Source organism: Dromaius novaehollandiae, chromosome W (genome assembly GCF_036370855.1).
Source record: "Dromaius novaehollandiae isolate bDroNov1 chromosome W, bDroNov1.hap1, whole genome shotgun sequence".
NCBI classification, from domain to species: Eukaryota; Metazoa; Chordata; class Aves; order Casuariiformes; family Dromaiidae; genus Dromaius; species Dromaius novaehollandiae.
Genome location: NC_088130.1, coordinates 16,336,281 through 16,355,077, shown reverse-complemented (window position 1 = coordinate 16,355,077; position 18,797 = coordinate 16,336,281). Strand labels below are relative to the sequence as shown.

At 40.9% G+C, this 18,797-nt stretch overlaps 1 protein-coding gene across 9 annotated transcripts in view; it reads left to right on the top strand.

Moving 5' to 3' along the window:
- Nucleotides 1–18,797, top strand: part of LOC135323440 (cytosolic carboxypeptidase 1) — a 72,064-nt gene that overhangs the window by 7,533 nt on the left and 45,734 nt on the right. For 2 of the 9 annotated variants that reach the window (XR_010385804.1, XM_064500674.1), the window contains exons 2-4: nt 10,740–10,870; nt 11,874–11,945; nt 18,211–18,341. Coding sequence is in view for 8 of the 9 variants with exons in the window: in XM_064500674.1 (XP_064356744.1) it covers nt 11,914–11,945; nt 18,211–18,341 (163 nt within the window). In the remaining variant the exon portion in view is untranslated. Of the gene's footprint in view, nt 1–1,383; nt 1,533–1,765; nt 1,847–3,351; nt 3,613–5,486; nt 5,509–10,739; nt 10,871–11,873; nt 11,946–18,210; nt 18,342–18,797 lie in introns of those variants that run through there. The other 7 variants (XM_064500675.1, XM_064500676.1, XM_064500679.1 and 4 more) reach the window with 7 other exon arrangements.

Sequence of the window (18,797 nt, the reverse complement as noted above, 5' to 3'; positions counted from 1 at the left end):
TAGGAGAGTGGGTGTGGGTGTATTCTCTACAGATCATGTGTAGACTGTGGCATGGATGATAAGCAGACTTTCTCACTAAGACCATAATCTTTACCTGAGCTAAAGGATTAACAAGCAGTAACTGTAAACCATTCTCTACATGATTCAACTCCAAGGAAGAGTTAGCAGCTGTCACATGAAGCGCACTGTTGCTTGCTACAGAGCATCTAGCGTAAGTTTTAGAAATAAGGAATCCTCTTCTTTGTTCTAGCCTTTGGGAGTGGAATGAATTACGGCATGTGGGGCACGTGATGTAGCCAAACGGATAAGGCATATGGGTTTTGAAAGGCAAGATGAATAAAGCTTTTTGATGGATCTGATGGATTTTTTACTGTGTGAGAATTAGCTTGCCTAACTGTGAAGTTCCCTATGGAATTTGGGAAACTGACCTTGGATATAAGAATTATGCTTTCAACAGGAATATTGACTATAGTAATTGGTAGAAATTAGATTTGGACTGGATTTCTGTTTAACAGCCCTTGCTAAAGGGCTGCTGCTTCTTCAGAAGATTTTTGTGAACTGCCAGGATAAGAATTTGACTTTGGAATTCTTAACGGTTTGCTTTGTGTGAAACTCCATCTTAAGAACTTCATGAAAAAGGAGATATTATTTGTTTCTACAGGGGGAAAAGTGACAGGGAGGTTGAGCTGCCTGCTTCCAGAAGTCACCAGCTGGAGTATTTTTGAGTGGCTCAAAACCAGGCACATAGAGGTTAATTTACCATAATGCTTAATGGCAGAGCGCTTCACGCACTTTGTCTTCATACTACTAATATGAAGTATTATTTCCCTTTTGCAGACAAAGATACGGGAGGGAAAGAAAAGAAAATGAGGCCTTTGGCAATCACTGATCACTAATCTCCTGAGTCTTCTTTCGTGCTTCAGTGCCCGGGGTATTAGGGATCTGTAAGCCTCATCTGCAGCTGTGAGTGCTCAGCTCTACTAAAGCACAGGTGCAGGAGCTTCACCGAGTCGGCGGGGGAGAGCACCAGGAACATAAGGGCAACCCGAAGAGCGCTGCCGAGAAGGCTGGCGCTAGGGGCCGGCACAGGCGCGGTTAATTCACGCGACTGTCATGCAGCTCCTGCCACCGCGCGACTCCCGCAGCATCTGCCGGAGCAGCCGCAGCCGCCCCCGCTGCCCGTCCTGAGGGGCCGCCGCACGGCAGCGCCGCCGCCCCTCCTCGCCCGCCCCCCCGCAGAGCCTCTCTCGCCCCCGGGCCGGGGGGCGAGCGGCGGAAGGGCGCGGCGCGGGGGCCCGCCCGTGCACCCCGCCCCCCCCCGCGGGGCGGCGGCGCGGCGCCTGCGCACGGCGGCGGCGCGGCGGGCGGGGGCCGCGACGTCCCCGCTGTGCGGGCAGGTTCCTGCTGCCGCCGCTCGCATGAGGACGGCGGGGCGCAGCCCGCAGCCGCCGCCTGCCGCCCCCGCACCGGCGCGGCGCCCCGAGGCCGCGCGACGGGGCGGCCCAGCCACCGGCGCCGCGGCCGCCGCCAAGGTGAAGCCCCCGGCGGCGCGGGCGGGGGGGGTCTGCGGCAGGGCCGGGCCGGGCCGGGCGGGGCAGGGCGCGGCGCTGCCGCCGCCTGCGGGGAGCGGCCGGGGCTGCGGGGGGCGGCGCCGCCCCGCGGGGCTCCGTCCTGCGGGCTGCCCTGGCCGGCGGGGCGCCTCCTTGTGCCGCGGGCCCCGCGCTGCGGGGGGGCGGCGCTGCCTCCCCTGCCCCGGCGGAGCCCGGCCGCGCTGCGGCGGCTGCGGTCTGTCCCCGCGGCCCCCTCTTGTTCCGCGGTCCTGCTGCGGTGCCCGCCTCGGAAACCGGTATGGGTGTTGCACGGAGAAGCCGCTGCTGAAACAACAGTTAGTTAATGTGCCGCGCGGCGCAGTCCGCCGGGTACCCGTTTGCGAGTCTCTGTGTCCGAGTTTGTTAATGTGCTGTGTTTTTTCTCCCCCGGTTTCCCGCTGTCATTTGTGGAAATCTACCGTATTTCTGCAGGTATAATTTCAAATGCTTGAGAGGGACTTTGAGCAATAACCTGCATATAGCAGGTGATGGTGCTTTTTTCAGTTACTGTCTTTTCAAACGCTGAGCTTTGAAATTGTTTAGGGAATCTCGCTCAGATTAACTATCGTTTTTCCTTTCTTCTAGCTGTAAGCTTTCTGTTGTATGTTGTGGGCAGAGATCTTACTTATGAACTTGCACTATGTAAAATGCTGTGAAGCTTTTCGGTGGAGTTGCAACATGAATGCAGACTTTGTGTATTTGTTTCTCCCTCTTGAGGAAATTAGATCCGCAACAATAAGCATATTCTCACTAATGATGTTCTTTAGAGGAATAGGTATCTGTGTGAACCTTTATCGGCTCTGTTTCGTGAAAAGGCTTCCCTGTTTTGCAAGTAGCTTTTTGTTTATATTTTACTGTTGCACGTAATGACAGGGTGATGATGATGGTAATAGGATGGTGTTGATAGGATAGCCTCACTTTCTGGCTAATCCTTCAGTGAAAACATACTTGTGACCTACGAGTTTTTCTGAAAATACTTATAATACTTCACATTTTGTGCTATGAGGTCAGTGCAAGTGTGTGTTGGAGTAGCTTTATTTTTGGGTTAGGGAGTGGCAAGAGAAACTGGGCATATTTAAGTTTTTTATGTAATAACTTTCTCTCTTATCTTGAAATTGTGGTCACATGCAGTAAGATCTCCTTTTCGACAGGGCTCTCATTAGCCTTCACTGACTCTCACGGCCTTTGTAAGAATTGCTAGTATTATTTTCTGTGCCTTTTCTCCTCTCTTTGTTTTGAGATAATCCATTTCTTCAGTCAGAAACTTATAAAGATAAGAATGTTTTTTATCAGATGTACCTATCTACTTTTCTTTTAAAGGCTATGTTCTATTCATGAATTCAGAAGGCAGTGTACTTTCCTCAACTTGTGAATTTGAGAACACCAAAATAACAATGAACTTGTGCACCATGCACCACACCTATGTTTTAACAGACAGATGGCTTATTAATGAGCATATTTGGAGGAAAAAAAAAAGTCATGAGATTCAAAGTAGTCCGGAAAACAGCTGCTGCTGCTCTAACTTATGTCAGAGCTGTAATCGGCCCCAGGATCAGAGAAATGTTGTTATGACCTGGGTGTCTCTTCACCTACTCCCGGGTACCTGCACCATGCTCCTGGAGCGTTTGTCCTGTTGTAGCTGGCAACAGAGGCAGACTGCTGAAATGCCATGCAACACTGTGGAAAAAAGTTACGATTTCTGTTGCTAAATGATTCTTCAGTCCTTGTTGAATGGGTACTAAAACTGTTGTGAGTCTGTGTGTCTCCCTGCCAACCCCTTTCTCTCCCATTTCTAGGGAAGGGGAAAGTCTGAAAATGGGATTCTGAACTGTTCCAGCATTCACCACTTGAATTCATCACCAGCAGGCACAGAATCGCCTCTGATTAGTGAAAATGACTGGAATTAGCGCCGCTAATGCGGCGCCGTGCTTCCACTGAAACATCTTTCTAGCCTGCATGTTGGAGTGGAAACGTGAGGCTGGAAGTCACTGTAATATTGTTATAACTCTCCTGAATATCAAAGGTAGTATTCTCACTGAAAAAACTGAAGCCTTTTTCTGATTTCTCTTGATAACAACAAACATATAATTAGAGAATATGTGGGGTCTTCTTGAACTGGATTCCTATTCTTACTAGTTCAGAAAAAAATCCTTCTGTATAAGCACTGTGCTTCAATATTTGGATATCACTTACTCTTTCAGAGAAAGATCCTTTTATCCTCCTATCCTTATTGAAACAAGAAATGTTCACATTAGATTTTTATGCATGTGGTGAGTTTGTCTCAGGTTCAATCAGATAATTTCCTTTTCTGGATCTTCCTGTTTATATCCAGATAACTTTATTGCATACCCCTATTTCAGCAGAACAGTTTTTTTTTACTGTTTGTTTCTGATGTCTTGGAACACTACTGTGAATTTTTTTATGATTGCTACCATAAATTAAGAACAGTATTTTTATGAAGCTTTCAAAAAAAAAAAGTGTCTACTTCTATTCCCTTGAAGAAGGAAGGGGAGGATGATGAACCAAAGTACAGTCTTGATATATGGGTGTTTGTGTGAAGTGATACCTGATCACAGACCTGACTTTCAGTACAGGCTTTGGGGTGACAGCAGCTCACGGTAAAGTTTTCATATTAAAAAAATTTTCAAATTCTCTTCCAACTGTAAAAGCTTTTGAACTTGAAAAATACTCCCTTATCTTGTTAGTAGATGGTAACAAACAATCAGTTGAGTTTTGCTAAAATTAGTTTATGTGGGAGCAAAAACAGACAGCACGCCAATCAATATGATTAAATGCTGACACTTTATTAAGCCTGAATAGCATCTTTTATATGCTTTAACCGTGATCATGTGACTCAAACTATACAGTGATTGGTACATGTTCATTTAGCACACACGTCTGAACAGTATGTGATTGGATAGCATGTACTGTCCACGAGGAGGCAAGGAAACTCCCCTAAGCCCGTAAGTTTCTCACTGAACATCTGGGAGTTGTTTTTCTCCTTCCAAGGACAGCTTCTCAGCACATTGCATGCCCTCTAGTAACCTTACCGGTAGGTGGCAAAACCTACTTTCACACTCTTGCTATTAGCATTAGGGCTGGATTGCTCACATGTCCATTTTCCCCCAGATAATCCTCCACAAGTTTGCCCTCTTGGGAGCAAATCCTCCAAAACTATTCATGAGAAGCTACAGTTGGAGTGGGAAGGCTTCTGAGAAGACTCTCTGAAGTCCTCTTGGCTTATAGAAGGAACTTTTACCTCAGGTTTAGGCTTTAGCCTAGAGAAGGAATTTGGCCCACACTTGCTTCACAACTTTTCAGCAATGTATCTCATGATTAGAGCCTTTGCAGCCTTCAAAAGTCATGGTGATACCCCACCAAACACACTTGGGAGTTGCCTGTTTGGGTTCTTGACAAATAGGTTGAAAGCTCCTGTGAGCTCTTGCTCTTTGGAGATCACTTCCATGATATGGATTTCCAATATCTGAAAGAACTGAATGCCACTCGAGGTGCCCTGGCCGTGGTGTGTAACTGGAGTAACTTGAGTATTTGAACTCCGTGAACAACGTATAAAGGAACTGAGTCTCTTGGGAAGAGTATGATCATGCTGCACTGGGTAGCTGCTTGTATCAGGGCGTCGGTGGGATCTGTGGTGGGGATATATCCATGGACGTGTCTTCACGCCCTGTTACTACCCCCAGCTTAACTTTCAGGTATCCTCTGCATCAAGAAGATTATGAACTGTGTTCAGTGTGTGTCCTCGATACAAAGACAAATCAGCATGGTTTATGCTTGGAAAAAAGGTTTTGCAACAGTTAAACATAGAGGAGGGGAACCTGAACATCCTTCCTTTTTTCTGCAGCAGCTGCACAGATGAAAATCCTGAAGCCGTCCACCTAAAAGCTCAATACATTAAAAGGTGTATATAAAAGTTTTACTTCACATTTAAATGCCTTATGATTTTTTGAGAAGCAGGATGTCCAGAGTTTTGCATAGCGGAGAGAGGTAATACTGTTTTAGTTGCTTCATGTATAAGTCATAAGCTAAGTGGTACAAATTGAGGTTTTGGAAATAGGAATTGTCGCTAAGAGATTTCATGGGCTGCGAGATGACTGCATTTCTGCATAATAACAAGCAGAATCAGCTTAAAAGTTGAAGAGCTGGAGATGCATTTGAGTAGAAATTGGGCAACATGGAGCCATAGCGTGTGTTTGTTTCCCCCCCCCCCCCCCCTTTCGTTCTGGGTCAAAACCAGGCTTGACAGTTCACTTTCACTCAGCTGGTGAACTAACCAGGGTAGGTGTTTAGGCCGATGTCTTTGCAGACCAGCCTTAGCCATCCTGATGGCATCGGCCACAGGAGCAGTCCATGGGCTAGGTGCTGGCTAGTGTTTTCAAGGTTTAGCACCATACTGATGTGACATTGCCAAGCTGAGGAGCTGGCAAAAGTAGGCTGGAGTAATACTGCACTTAGAGCACGTGCTGTTCTTGGTCAGTATTTGGTGTAAGGAAGTGCCTCGTTTCTGCTGCGATTGCCTCTTCCCTCCTGGCTGTTTCTCTTTCCATTCTCCTTTCCCCCCCCCGCACCGTTCGCCTCCTGCCTGCCGAGAGGGTTATGTTAGCTGGGCAAGGAGCAGCTGACTTCTGCGATAGTTCTGACACCTTTAATCATGCGAGCTCTGGAAACGATACCCTGTGAGCCTGATGATAGCAAGCTTGTCATGTTTTGGAGGGTAAGATTACCAAGTGCCTGTAACTTCCTAGGAGCTTCTTTCTAGGCAAGAAATAAAGTGCAGTTTTCTTGGGTTTTTTGCCTTTTTTTTTCTTGCTGGCTTTGTTTTTTAAAGGCAAAAACAAATAGGTATTTACAGCTCTTACTGGCTACATGTATCAGACTTTGTTTTTGCAGTTAAGTGGATTGGTGGTAAACAGTTGTGTGGCATAATTGGCAGCCTGCTCGACAGGACTTGGGTGCTTCAGCTTCTGTGAAGCTTTAAGTATGTCCTTTCAAATGTCCGAGTATATACTGCACTTCATCTAGTCATGTGAGAAACCCAGCACTTTGCTATAATGCAGCAGCATGCAAACGAATCAGCTCATGCCTCTTGTTTCCCACTATAAATATTTATAGCAAAGGGTACAAGGAAGAGGTAATAGCTGATTTAAAAGTAATTTTTCTTCCAAGAGTGAAAGTTCTTAGCCTTTTTGAGTTTGAAAATCAGACTCTCTTCCATACCAAAATCTGTGAATTTTTCACTGCTGTGAGGAGGCTCATCCTAAATTTTGAGCATAGAGCCTATTTCTAAAAGTGTAAGTTTACTGAAGTAAAAAGTCTGTCCCTGAAAACAACTTAGTTTTATGTTAAAAAAAAAAAACAAAAAAACAAACTAAAACTCAAGTACTGTTACGGAATTAAGGTTGCGTAGAGGAATACAAAGAATGCAGTGGTCTTTTTATACTCTTGTACTTAAAGAAACCCTTTTCAGTGTCTTGGGAAAAAAAAATTCAGACTATAAACAGTTTCTGAGACTTTGTGCTGTGTGAAGTGATGGCTTGTCAAAGGCCTGTCTGCTTCTGGTTTAATTCCCATTGGGGCTGGGGAGACCCACCTGTGCTTCTATGAGAGGCAGAACTGACTTTTGGAAGCCTAAACTAAGAAGGCCATGATCTCATCTTGTGGAGAGTTTTAACTGAGTTGTAACTTCACAAGTCTTTTTTTCCCCAGTATATACGAAGTTTTAAATCATTACATGGTTTCTTACTTCATAGTAATGTTTCCCTATTTAATTATGTCAAATAACAATGACCTATGAAATTGTCCTCTTAATTCTGTATTCTGTCCTGTCTCTTTCAAGTATTAGGTTTTTTTATCTTGTAGTGTTTACAAAGCTTTTGCTCGGTTACCTGCTTCCAAAAGTACACAACAAAAAAAATAACTTGTTTGCTATGCACTTGTTTACAGTTCCTTTTCTTTTTTTAATCTTTTCAAATCAGTAACTCCATGGTGAGCAGAAATGAAGATCAAACTCTGGTTTTGAAAATACTGTGGGATGCTCATAACTTTATTATGGTTCTGTGTTTTGCTTAGTTTTCATAGATGAGCAATATTACAGGTTTTGCGGACTTAATATGCTAGACATGTTCAATAAAGCTGAAGCTTTGTTTTGTCTCCTCATGAATATGATTTGATGTGCTTTTGTTACTAAACTGATTGATTTGTTTATGATAATAAAAGGGATTTTTGAGTTGCTGGACAGATTCAGTGAACAGTTGGCCTTTTTTAAAATACAAGTTAAACTAGCTAAAAGGATTTTCTGGAAAACAATGCAGAGAATAAAATATATTGCAAATAGAGATGTTTTAAGAAGATTTATCAATAAACTGTGTATATCTATTCTTATTTTTGGTTTTTCCAGTCCTTTTGATGAAAAGATCTGCTGAACTGTCTTCATAATGGAGTCACAAAGCAGACTGCAGTAAAGCCTTCTGATATTAACTGTAAATCAAGTTTCAGGGGTATTCAGCTTTTTTTAAGGAATCTTATTTTCTGATTAAAAAAAGAAAATACAAAGATGTTTTTAATCTTTGAATTACATTTATCCTTCCAGGTGTTCCATGGTAAAGTATTTTGGTCTGTTGCAGCATGTGAATTCAGCTTGTGTAAACTCAATGTCTTCCAGCTTCAGCAGCAAACAGATTATCCTCCTCTTCCCGGCACGAAAGCTTTAGGGGCTTTTCAGCTGCCGTAAGCTCCGGGGATGCACTTCATCTGGCATGTGCTGGCCGCGCTGCTTCCCAGCACTTCTTTCTGTGGCAGAGTCGCTTTGCCCTGTCTGAGCAGCGCTGCTCCCTTTGCTCCCTGGGAGCTTGCTGGGGGCAAGCAGGCTCGCCTTCCGTGGCTGAAGGCGCTGTGGGGAAACGGGCCCCGTGGCAAGACAGCCTGATAAAATTTCCAAATATATTTTTAACAAGGTCTATATCAAAAACTTTTGGAGGGGAAAAAATCCAACCTCATGTTTAAAACAAACATACAGAGCTTCTCATGTGATATTACTGTGTCTAATGTAGCAACTGGAATTACCTCCAGATGTGATGTCACGCAGTTGACAATAAAAGTGCTCAGCACGGACATGATGTAATAGCCGCCCAGTTGTGACTGTATACTTCTTAATATGACTTTAAGATAGAGTAAGAATTGGAGCTCGGTTTTGTGTTTTCCTTTTTTAAAATCAATTAGCGATTAATGGGAGATAAGAGGGAAAGCAATATGCAGTGAATGCACTTACCATGAGAAACAAGTGCTGGCGTAGTTGAGGCATGTACGTTACTGCACTGCGTATAATTTGGTTTCTTCAGTGTTATTTAAAGATGACTGTTCAGACCGTTTAGGAATTCCACCTGGATGACTTGCAATAAATAGGGAGTATAATGATTTTTTTCCCCTGAAATGAACACCTCAGCTTAAGTACTAGAATCTTGTAGAATATGCAAGAAAAGCTATGTGATGGTACATATACAGTATCTGGTGAACAGTATTTACTTTTTTTTTAATTCCCTCTTTCCATTGTTAAGTACATGATGGAGAATGAAATTGATGACTGAGTGACTTTTAGGTGTGATATCGAGTTCCTGATGCTGGTGTGAAAATGAAAAGGTATCTTGCTGAGAGAGAAGGTGAATAAGGGGAGCGGGCTGGGCACTGACTTGGTTTCAGTGGGAGAATTTCTTACTTATTTACTTATTTTTTTGAAATATGCATCGTTTTAGGTGCCTCTTCCCCCAAAGCAGTAGATTTAGGATCAGAAAAGTAAATGGATATCTAAAATGGGAATGAGATGTGGTTTTAACACTCCTTTGGGCTGAAATAGGAGTCAGCCTAGGCTGTGCATCAGTGCTGCAGGTGGCTTAGCTAAGGCAGCTGCAGTGGTGTAGAGATGAGGTAGGCAAGACTGAGGAAGAAGAGGGCTTTGTTCGGTGTCCCTAATGAGGAGTTTAGACAAGAAACGTTTGCAGTCTTGATGTGTGATCTTTGGGGGTCACAGTAAGGCAGGAAACCTCAAACCTGGCAGGAGTAAGGAAACATGAAAGTTTCATGCGACATCTTACAGTCCATTTCCATTATCTTAATGGTGGTAGCATTACAGTGAACGCAGCTTGCTCCTCTGGCACGTTACCTGCCTGGAGAAATTTCCTATGGGGAAGCTCCTGTTACTGCTGTGCAGGTGGGAGATGGGAGGAAATAATGTTCCACAGACAGTGTGAAATGCCTGAGAGAGTCCACAGAATCCAGCATATGTCGACTTGAGATTTGCCTTAACCCTCCCAACTTGTGGCTTCTGTGTTAGACTTTTAAATGCGGAAGAACTGCTGGTAATTTATCCCTTGTTCTGCCACCATTGGCAGGCAAGCAGCATTAACCGTGTGTTTAAAAAAAATAAAAAATAATAATAAAAAAAAATTATTGGGAGTTTGTTTTAAGGTTGAACCTTACCAAAATGACCTTCCCCCCCTGCAAAAAAACCCTGCAACCCCACCTCTTTACCTTTCTAGCAATTCTTTATTCAAAATAAGCAAGTATTTAAAAAATACTTTATAAACAACTTTTTTTTGCACATCTCGTGGATTGTTAAAGAGAGATTTAGTACTTAACCATGTATAAGTGTTCTACTACAGCTCTCTGGATTATAGATACATACTTCTTTTCTTTTCTTTTCTCTTTCTCCCTGTTCCTTTTCATTGTTTTCTGGCTTTTGCTCTGCTTTTTTCTTCTTGTCTTTTCCCCTTGACCTGCAGCATTTGCATGTTAGTGCTTACTGAAATACTTCGTGTTGTATTTAGAGCAAAATAAATTAAGACCTTGCAATTCCAGATAGTTCAGCTCTGTAGCTGACTGCACTTGTAAAGCAGTTCAGTACACTTTAATATGTAGATACTGTTGGCACTGGCAGACTGTTTATCATCTGTCTGACAGCTGGTCAACGCTGCAAGCAAAACAGCACTTGGCTACTTGAATAACAATTCAAGAATCTAGTATTTTCTCCCCAGTTAGACCCGCAACCTGTTTGGAATAATCCTGACTTTATAATTTAGCAGAGCATCTGCTTTGTGGTGGACACAGCTGTTCTGCTATAACTAGTCCTTTTCTTTAAAGGAAGTCAAGACTGTTTACACTTGAAGGGTGCTTGGACAAATCTAAGACACCCGTCAACCTGGGTCAAGCTGGAACTGCTGTGAAAAGCCGAGCATTCATGTCCTGGTTGTTGGGAAAAGATCCTGCTTTCGGTAAGTCTGGAAATAAGCTTGCTTCATACCCCTTCTGCTTTTGAGTTGTAACAGTTGCAGAATAGAATTAAGCAGTAAACAAAACTTTGGTTATTGTGTATGTTGAGCAAAGCTTTTGAAGGGTCTTGCAGATTTCCCTTTGGGAAGTGCGTGTGTTTCACAGAAGTTCTCACCTGCAGCTCCCAGGAGAACAAGTGCCTTATGGATGGTGAGAAGGAAGAGGATATTTTCAAACATCTCCCCCCCCCCCCTTTACTTTATATTCTACCTTTAAACTAAACACTGTGCCCTTTGAAGACACTTTTTTTTTTTCCTTTTTTCCCTTCAGTGGGAGTGTGTGTCATTCATATTTGATCTCATACGGAATCACTAAGCGTCGGCTCATGGTCCTGTAGACTGCAGCCGTAATTGCTTGGAGGCACCGTTTGAGGAAGCAGTGTACCCTGAGGACACTATGTCCTTAAAAGGATAGGAAAATTGAGTCCTTAGCACGATATGGTTTCCATCCAAGAAGTATATTCAGGTCCTGCTTAAATAAAAACACCAAACACTCCATGTTTATCACTGTGCCTGTCTTCCTAGTTATCCTATACATACATGAAATGACAGTCAGAAATAAGTATGCTATGCTGTTTCACAGTATTGTAAAGTAAATTTAAAAAATGTGGTCTCCAGCAAAAGCTTTGCTTGATAACAGTCTGTCCTGAACATGAAAATACTAGCTGTTAAGCCACTGATAAGGTAAATTTGTGATCTCTTATAATCAGACTCTTGGAGTTTGGTAGGACTGAATTATAATGCAGAACTCCATACTTACGTTGTAATACTTCATTGAAAAAACTGGGTCAAATAGGTTGAAGAGAGAAGAGCTTGTGACAGTGTGAAGAACAGTGATGAGTGCAAAGTAGCTTACTTAATGTTTCTAGTGCAGGAGTAATTAATATGGTGATGAGATGAATAAACAAATGTTGTTGATAATTTGTAATTGTTTAATATCTTCCAGGTTATCTGAGATGGTGATTTGAAGAATCAAGTTTTCCGATATGAACAAAGCAAAAACATCATCTGAGAAAAGGTAAATTTAAAACCATAGTGACTTCTCACTACATCTTGAGATTTGTAGAGAAGCATTCTGCATCTTAACAAATAAATATTACTTTATGGGTCCACAGTGAGACAGTGGCAGTTGATGTCCTGAAACACAGAGAGAACTCAATATTGATTATCTAGGTAACTTCACTTGTAATAAATAACTCAGCAAACTTAAAGATTTGCCAGTTAGTGTTTATTCCATCAGAGATGTCTGTATGGCAATGTACTTTTGACTAGTGAATATCAAGTGAACATTAAATTTCACTGATTTTTTCACTGATAGTTTCACAGTTATCAATTAATTTCATTCCAGATATTGGCAAAACATAAAATGCTACTGAAGGAATTAAAGAACAAGTTTGTGCAACTTACAATGAAGCCACAACTTTGTCATGCATAAGATATATATCATTCTCCAACAGTCTTGCAATCCAGCATACAGTTAGGCAAAACAAGCATGAGATTGCATAAGATTTCAAGACTTTAAAATTTTTGTGTGGTATTTTCGTGAGAACTTAATTTAGCATTATAAAAATCTTTTGAAAAATCTAGGAGATTATCTGTGGAAGGTAACATGTCTTCAACTTCAGGAAATTACTGAAAAGGCTTTCAGTTTTACTCTTTTCCTGTGGTAGGACAGGTTGAACCATCTTGTTTCATCCAACCATCTAGCTTGATGTTTTAAAAATTATCTTGAGGCAGCAAAGTAGGTTATTTTGGTTGTAGTCTTAAGTGTCTGAAATACCAGTCTTTTTCTAAATGAGTGGATGGATTTGCATGCTGGACTTGCTCCACTGTGGATTTATTGTTCATTGGGGAGGGGTTTCAATTTTGTAAGAAGGTTATATTATGCTGAATTTAAATGCTTGCATTTAGAGTGGCCTTTACTTTTGTTGACTGTAACAAAGGAATGGTTTGATATTAGAGACTGGTTGCGCTTGATTGTGTGAAAGGTGGATCAAAAGAGATGATCAAGAAACTACTATGTTTTCTATTTAGGGTACACTAGTTTCTAAAGCATTATTATAAGTAAAGCAAGCTCTTCATCAGCAATGGATGATTATAATACATGAAGTATACTAGCACAAAGAGTATTAGCTTTCTGCAGAGTGTCTGCTTAAATGTCATGTATTCTTATTTAGTTATTGAGTTAAAATGAAAGTTCCCACCCCTGCAACGCAGAACAGTTTTTCCTTAAATTGTGAATAAATTATGGAAAACTTAGTGCGTACAGAGATAATTGATATTTCTGATTGGTTCGCTGCTGTCTGAAGACTATTGATAACTTAGGAGATAATTGAAAGAAAAAAAGTTTGGAAGTGGTTTGCACTAGACTTAAGAAAAAAAAACACAAACAAAAACCCTTAATGAAACTCCTCATGAGAAGTCTACCTAGTTAAAATAGATCTGTACAGGTCCCATGAAGCTATTGCAAACAGTGTGCTGGAATATATGAGAGACCCTTTTGCTGTGGGGGAAGAAGTTACTCGGTATGTAAATGTACTGTAAACAGTTAAGCAATTTCAGAGGAAATAAATACAGTTGGGAAACGGAAAGTTTCTGATGACTTCCTTTGTTTGGTTCTACTCTGAAAAACTTTTTGCAAGATGAACAGCCTAAAACTGTTCTAAAGATAAAGGAATTTTGGTAAGCTGCCATGGCAACCATTAGATGTTCCCTTTCTCATCAGACTCTAGAACTGGCTCCCTGAGCAGATATTTGAGGAAGGGGTAGGATGCATTTGAGCGTGTAGTATAGTAAAAGTGCTACACAGCAAGTAATGGGGAATGGTGAATCTAGCAGTTCTTCAGAATCAGAGTAAGAACGCTTAAACCTCCTGGGGGTTGGTGGAACTAGATAAATGTCCCAACTGTGAGAAAATACTCTTCTAAAAGATGTTTTCCTGTTGAGGGAGTTATCTCTTCAGATGTAAACCTTGAGTCCTCTGTTCCTCACTGTGTGAGCGCTGGCTTCCTGTGCGTCTACTCAGAGCTTTCCCAATCGATGATGGGAGGAAATGCACAGAGCCGTCTGGCTATTTAAAATCACACTGCAAATTGGGCAACAGTTGAAGTGACAGCTAGTTTGGTTTTGCTTGCTTTGTGTAAGTTGGTGGTGTGAGAAGTACTGTGAGCTACAGCATGGTCAGGCTTTGGAAAGGAGGAGGATTTCCTGCCTACCGAGATTTGTTGTGTATGGATGAAGTCAGCCTGGTAAACTTCGCCCTCAGGATGCTTAAAGAAAAACTGTCTAAATGAACTTATGAGAGTTGGGTTAAGTACTGAAAGATTGAGAAATGGCAAAGCTAGTCTTTGTGTCTGGTGGGAGTCAGGGAGAAGACACTGAGTAATTGTAGGTTGGTCAGCTTTGCTGCTTTGCCCAGCAAAGCCAAACAGGTGAGGCTACGAACACCAATGGGGGGTTGAGTTATTCCTGAAAATGTCTGATTTTTCCTGAGAGAGAGAAGATAGCAGGTTCCATGAGCAGGGAAGAGGTATTAAAACACCATATTTTAGCAAAGCTTTAGCGCCATTGCATATGAAGTTGCCATCAGGTAGCTAAGGCTACTGCTCCATATAAAATTACTATGGAATAGATGCAAAACTGATTGGATACCAAAAGAACAGTTGCTGGTTTTTCCTCTGTCAAAAAGAAAGAATGCACAGTGTAATTTCTGAATGGTGACTTTTTTGTTTGTTTTTCCTGTTTCTGGTTACAGTCACTGACTGAAAAGATTGTGAGGTTTAGTTAGTGATCTGAAAGACAGAAGAAAGAATGCTTGTTAAAGTTGCAGGTAACTTGAAGCTGAGGAGGTCTACAAAGATGAAATAAGAATTCAGAATGCTCCTGTGAAATGCAGGAAATGGTCCTAAATATTTGACAGGAATACGTGCGAGGTGCCATGCTTGGGGCGGAATATCATTTGAACGGATAGAGGATGGCAGGTAATCACATTTGTTGTGGGGAGGGCCAGGAATAGTAAGCTTAAACTGCAGTGACAAAACCTTTCCAGTGGAGGTGTATAAGATCTTAAAATAAATGCGTCTTTGGTTATTGAATCACCATTTTTTGCAGGCGTTAAAGGACGAGTTGGGCATATGTCCATTAGGAAGAGCAGATGTCGTGTTGATCTGACTTTGGGGATGGTAATAGTTTAGATGACCTTGTGAGGTTCCTTCTGGTCCTCCTTATCTATGGTTTTTATAACTAAAAATAGTAGAGACTCTTTGTAATGCTCAGTAACTACAGACTCCTCTTAGGACGCTTTTGAATGGGTGAGGTGAAAAATGTGTCTTTTCTCTTATTACTAAGAAGGGTTCTTCACACTGGGGTAGCATGAGCCGTGTATATAAAAGGCTGGCCATGATGTGCAGAGTATTTATGTGAGGTTCAGGAACGTCAGTAGTTGAAGAGAAGATTTAGCGCTGAGGGGGGCACAGTTTTTACTGTGCCATTCCAATTATTTCCTGGGCTTAACTAGCTGTTGGATTAAAAATACTGACTTCCATGGTTACCTGTCTTTTTTAAAGAGACATCTAGATTTGAACCCTGGATGGTTTGTTTGAGAAAAAAGTCTGCTTTTATAGTACATCTTTCAGATACTTGTAATATAAATATCAGAATTTCTGATTTGTAATACAGATATCAGAAATTAGGCGTTTTGTTCTTGGGTCAAATGGGTGGTGGCAGCAGTATGACTTTCAGGAGCAGCGTTAGTCAGGCTGGCTGCTGTCCTTCTTGTCCTACAGCCTTTTTGATTTCCAGTGCAGACATTGAAAGCTGTCTTAGTTATTACATAGTAGTATGTATATTGGTATAGAATATTGATAAATAAGGGTATAAGTCCTGCTCTAAGAACAGAATTCAGTTCAGTCTCAGCTAGGGAGAACAAATCAGGACCTTGATTTATATTTGGTATGGATTCTGGGCTGGTGTCGCTTTCAAGAATCCTTTACCGAGTGCTTTGCAGACGTGCAGCGATATTTGGCTGTACTCCATTGGAAGACTTCTTGCGAAATGACTAGCCTAAAACTGTTCTAAAGCTAACTGAATCCAAATGCTGATATTTCTGTTTAACCGCTATGGTGAGCGCTAGTTGCTCGTATTAGAAATTCTAGCTCTAAACTTAGGAATTTAAATTGTTGACTTTCAGAAGATACTGCCCTACAGTGGGAATGACTTACCATTCCTAAAGCTTTTAAAGCTTTCAGTAAGTGCAGAGAGACTGTGTTAGTATTACTTCCATGTGGCAGTGGTGTTTTCAGATTTTGCTGGCTGCATGAATCAAAAATCAGGTTTACTCTGAAATTTTAATACCTTTACTGAGTGTTTCGTCTTTAACAGAAGTTAAGTACCCTTTTTTTGTTTGTTCCTAATGGTCATCTTTGTTTTTATGTTGGGTTGTTTCCATCTTTCAAGCTACATTTATTTTGCTGCCAGACCAATGATACACCAAAATGAAAATTACAACATATATATATAAATTGGAGCAGCAGTTCTCCTGCACAGTGGTTTCTTTATAGTTTGTTGGACTCTGTTTTGATTTTGGAGCTGGAGAAGATAGCATCCTTTGGAAGTTTGTCAGTTCGGCAACTGTTTGTGGCTTTCATTAAAATCTTGGGTTTATTTTGGAGGATTTAAAGTTCAGTGGATAAATGGAAGAGTGGAAATAAATAAAATAAAGCTCATACAAACAGTTGTGAGTTTATACTATCCAGCCTTGTTTTGGATGATGAGAGAGGGCTGAAGGGTTTATGCCTTATGAAGGAAAGTAAAATTTGAGCAGCCAAGACAAATTTATTTTAGTTTAAAAAATACTTTTAAATCAAAGTCTAGCAAATGGTTGAGAAGATGATGTATTTATTTCTCAGTATAAAAGTATTTCAATATCAGATTTATAATTAATATAACCTCTTCTTACTACTGGTATTGACAGCTTGTAATATTCTCTTTAATCTGAAGTTGTCTTTTGGTTATGCTTTTCATTTAGATGTCAGTGTGGAAAAGTAATAGTGCTGGAAGGAGTTTCCTCTGCAGCTGTTGTATCAATTCGTTTTCCCAGCAGTGTGACCTTTGCTGTCAGCTACCTTTTTGCTTGATATTAACATTTTTGTCCACATGTGAACTAATTCTTTTAGCAGAGTTAACTGTAAGTGTGAAACCTTTTCCCAGATATAAAATACAGATCAAGGAGTAGTAATTCCTCTTTGCTATAAACAACACTGACAGTATTTACAAAGCTAAAGTCATGTACTTCAGTTTTATTGCAGATAGCCAGAACCTTTAGTATATGGTAAAATGAGTTACTGTTGATTATTGCAGGACTATAATGTTACAAGTGTAAAAACTTGGGGCGGTTATTTCTTGAAAATTGTTTCCTCTAGTAATTATCATTTGAATTATAGTCATGTAAATGTTTGTCTGAAAATGACTTTCATATGACAAGGTGAATCCAAAAAGGATTCTGAATAATTTTGGCAATTGAAATTGGAGAACAAATAAAACAGTGTTTTATACTGGCTTCATTTTGAATGCTGTAAAAATTTATATTTGCTGTTATTATGTTATCTGTCTATATAAATGCCCCTTTTTGAGATTATTCCTTATATTAAAATGCATTTCTAGGCGAGTTTGTGATGTCAGGCCACAATATCCTTGTGTTCAAAATGAATCAAAAATCTGATGATACCTTTGGGCACTTCCCTAAATTATTTGTTCAAAACAGTGATCTTTTTCTTCAGCTGAGGGTGCTTATTTGTTAAATTCTTGAATGATACCATTTTCCTTTAATTTAGAAAGACCAGCCTGTAAGACAAACAGTCCTTAGGACTGGCCAGCTAGTTTTGGAGCAGGAGCAGCAAGTTTTTCTTGTATGGCAGGTTTGATGCAGTATCCTCACACTTAACATGGACGGTATTCAACAGAAGTTACTCAGCCTGACATAGATAAATAATATTTGTACCCATGTCTGGATTTTGTTTGCTGCAAGCGTTTTTCCTGGTTGCTCTTGGAGATGCTGTTATATATAATTAGTCTGCTGCAATGCAGGCTTCGCAAAATTTGTAAAGGTGCCAGAACTGAGGAGAATTAGGACTGTTTTCGTGTCAAGATAAAACGCAGAGGTGATTTGGCCACTCCCCTTACTCTGGCCATGGGACTTCTGTTCCTGGTAGTTTTTTTTCTGATCTAGTGTTTGGTTTCACATTTAGTGTGGATGGAAACATGAATGTGGGAAATCTTTCTTGTAGTGTTTCTACCAGTTCTCGGACTATGTCCCTGCTGTCACAGCTGGAGAAGATCAATTCAGATTCCTTAGCAGGACAAGGAGACAATGCCAGATATGTTACCTCAAAGATCCTTCATCTGGTTCAGAGCCAAGGTAAGTATCTTAACTTTTTTTTGTTTTAATAATTTTCCTTTGGAGCCTGCCTTCCTTGTATTTCTTCCTTTCTAGACTTTTTTTAAATTTCTTTTCCAGCACAATAAAGTTGATATCCATCTGTTTTTATCATAGATTGTTAAAAGCACATGTTCAAAGCCATGTTAAATATTACATAGTATAGTATTTGGTTACCCTGGATGCGTTTTGTATTGTCAACAGCAATGATTTCAGTAATAATTCACAGCACAAGAACAGCTAATGTGATACTATCACATTTGGTACATTGCAACATATAGTAAAGTCTGCTGTAGTTAAAGTATTAATACAGAATGAAGTTTTTCTTCATTTGCCAGTCTGCTTTTAAAAGTATACTCTTATGAAGAATAAACTGTTTTTAAAGTGATTCTTGTTTAGTTTAGTGCTATTCAGCAGTGGCCTCTTGCCAAGATAGAA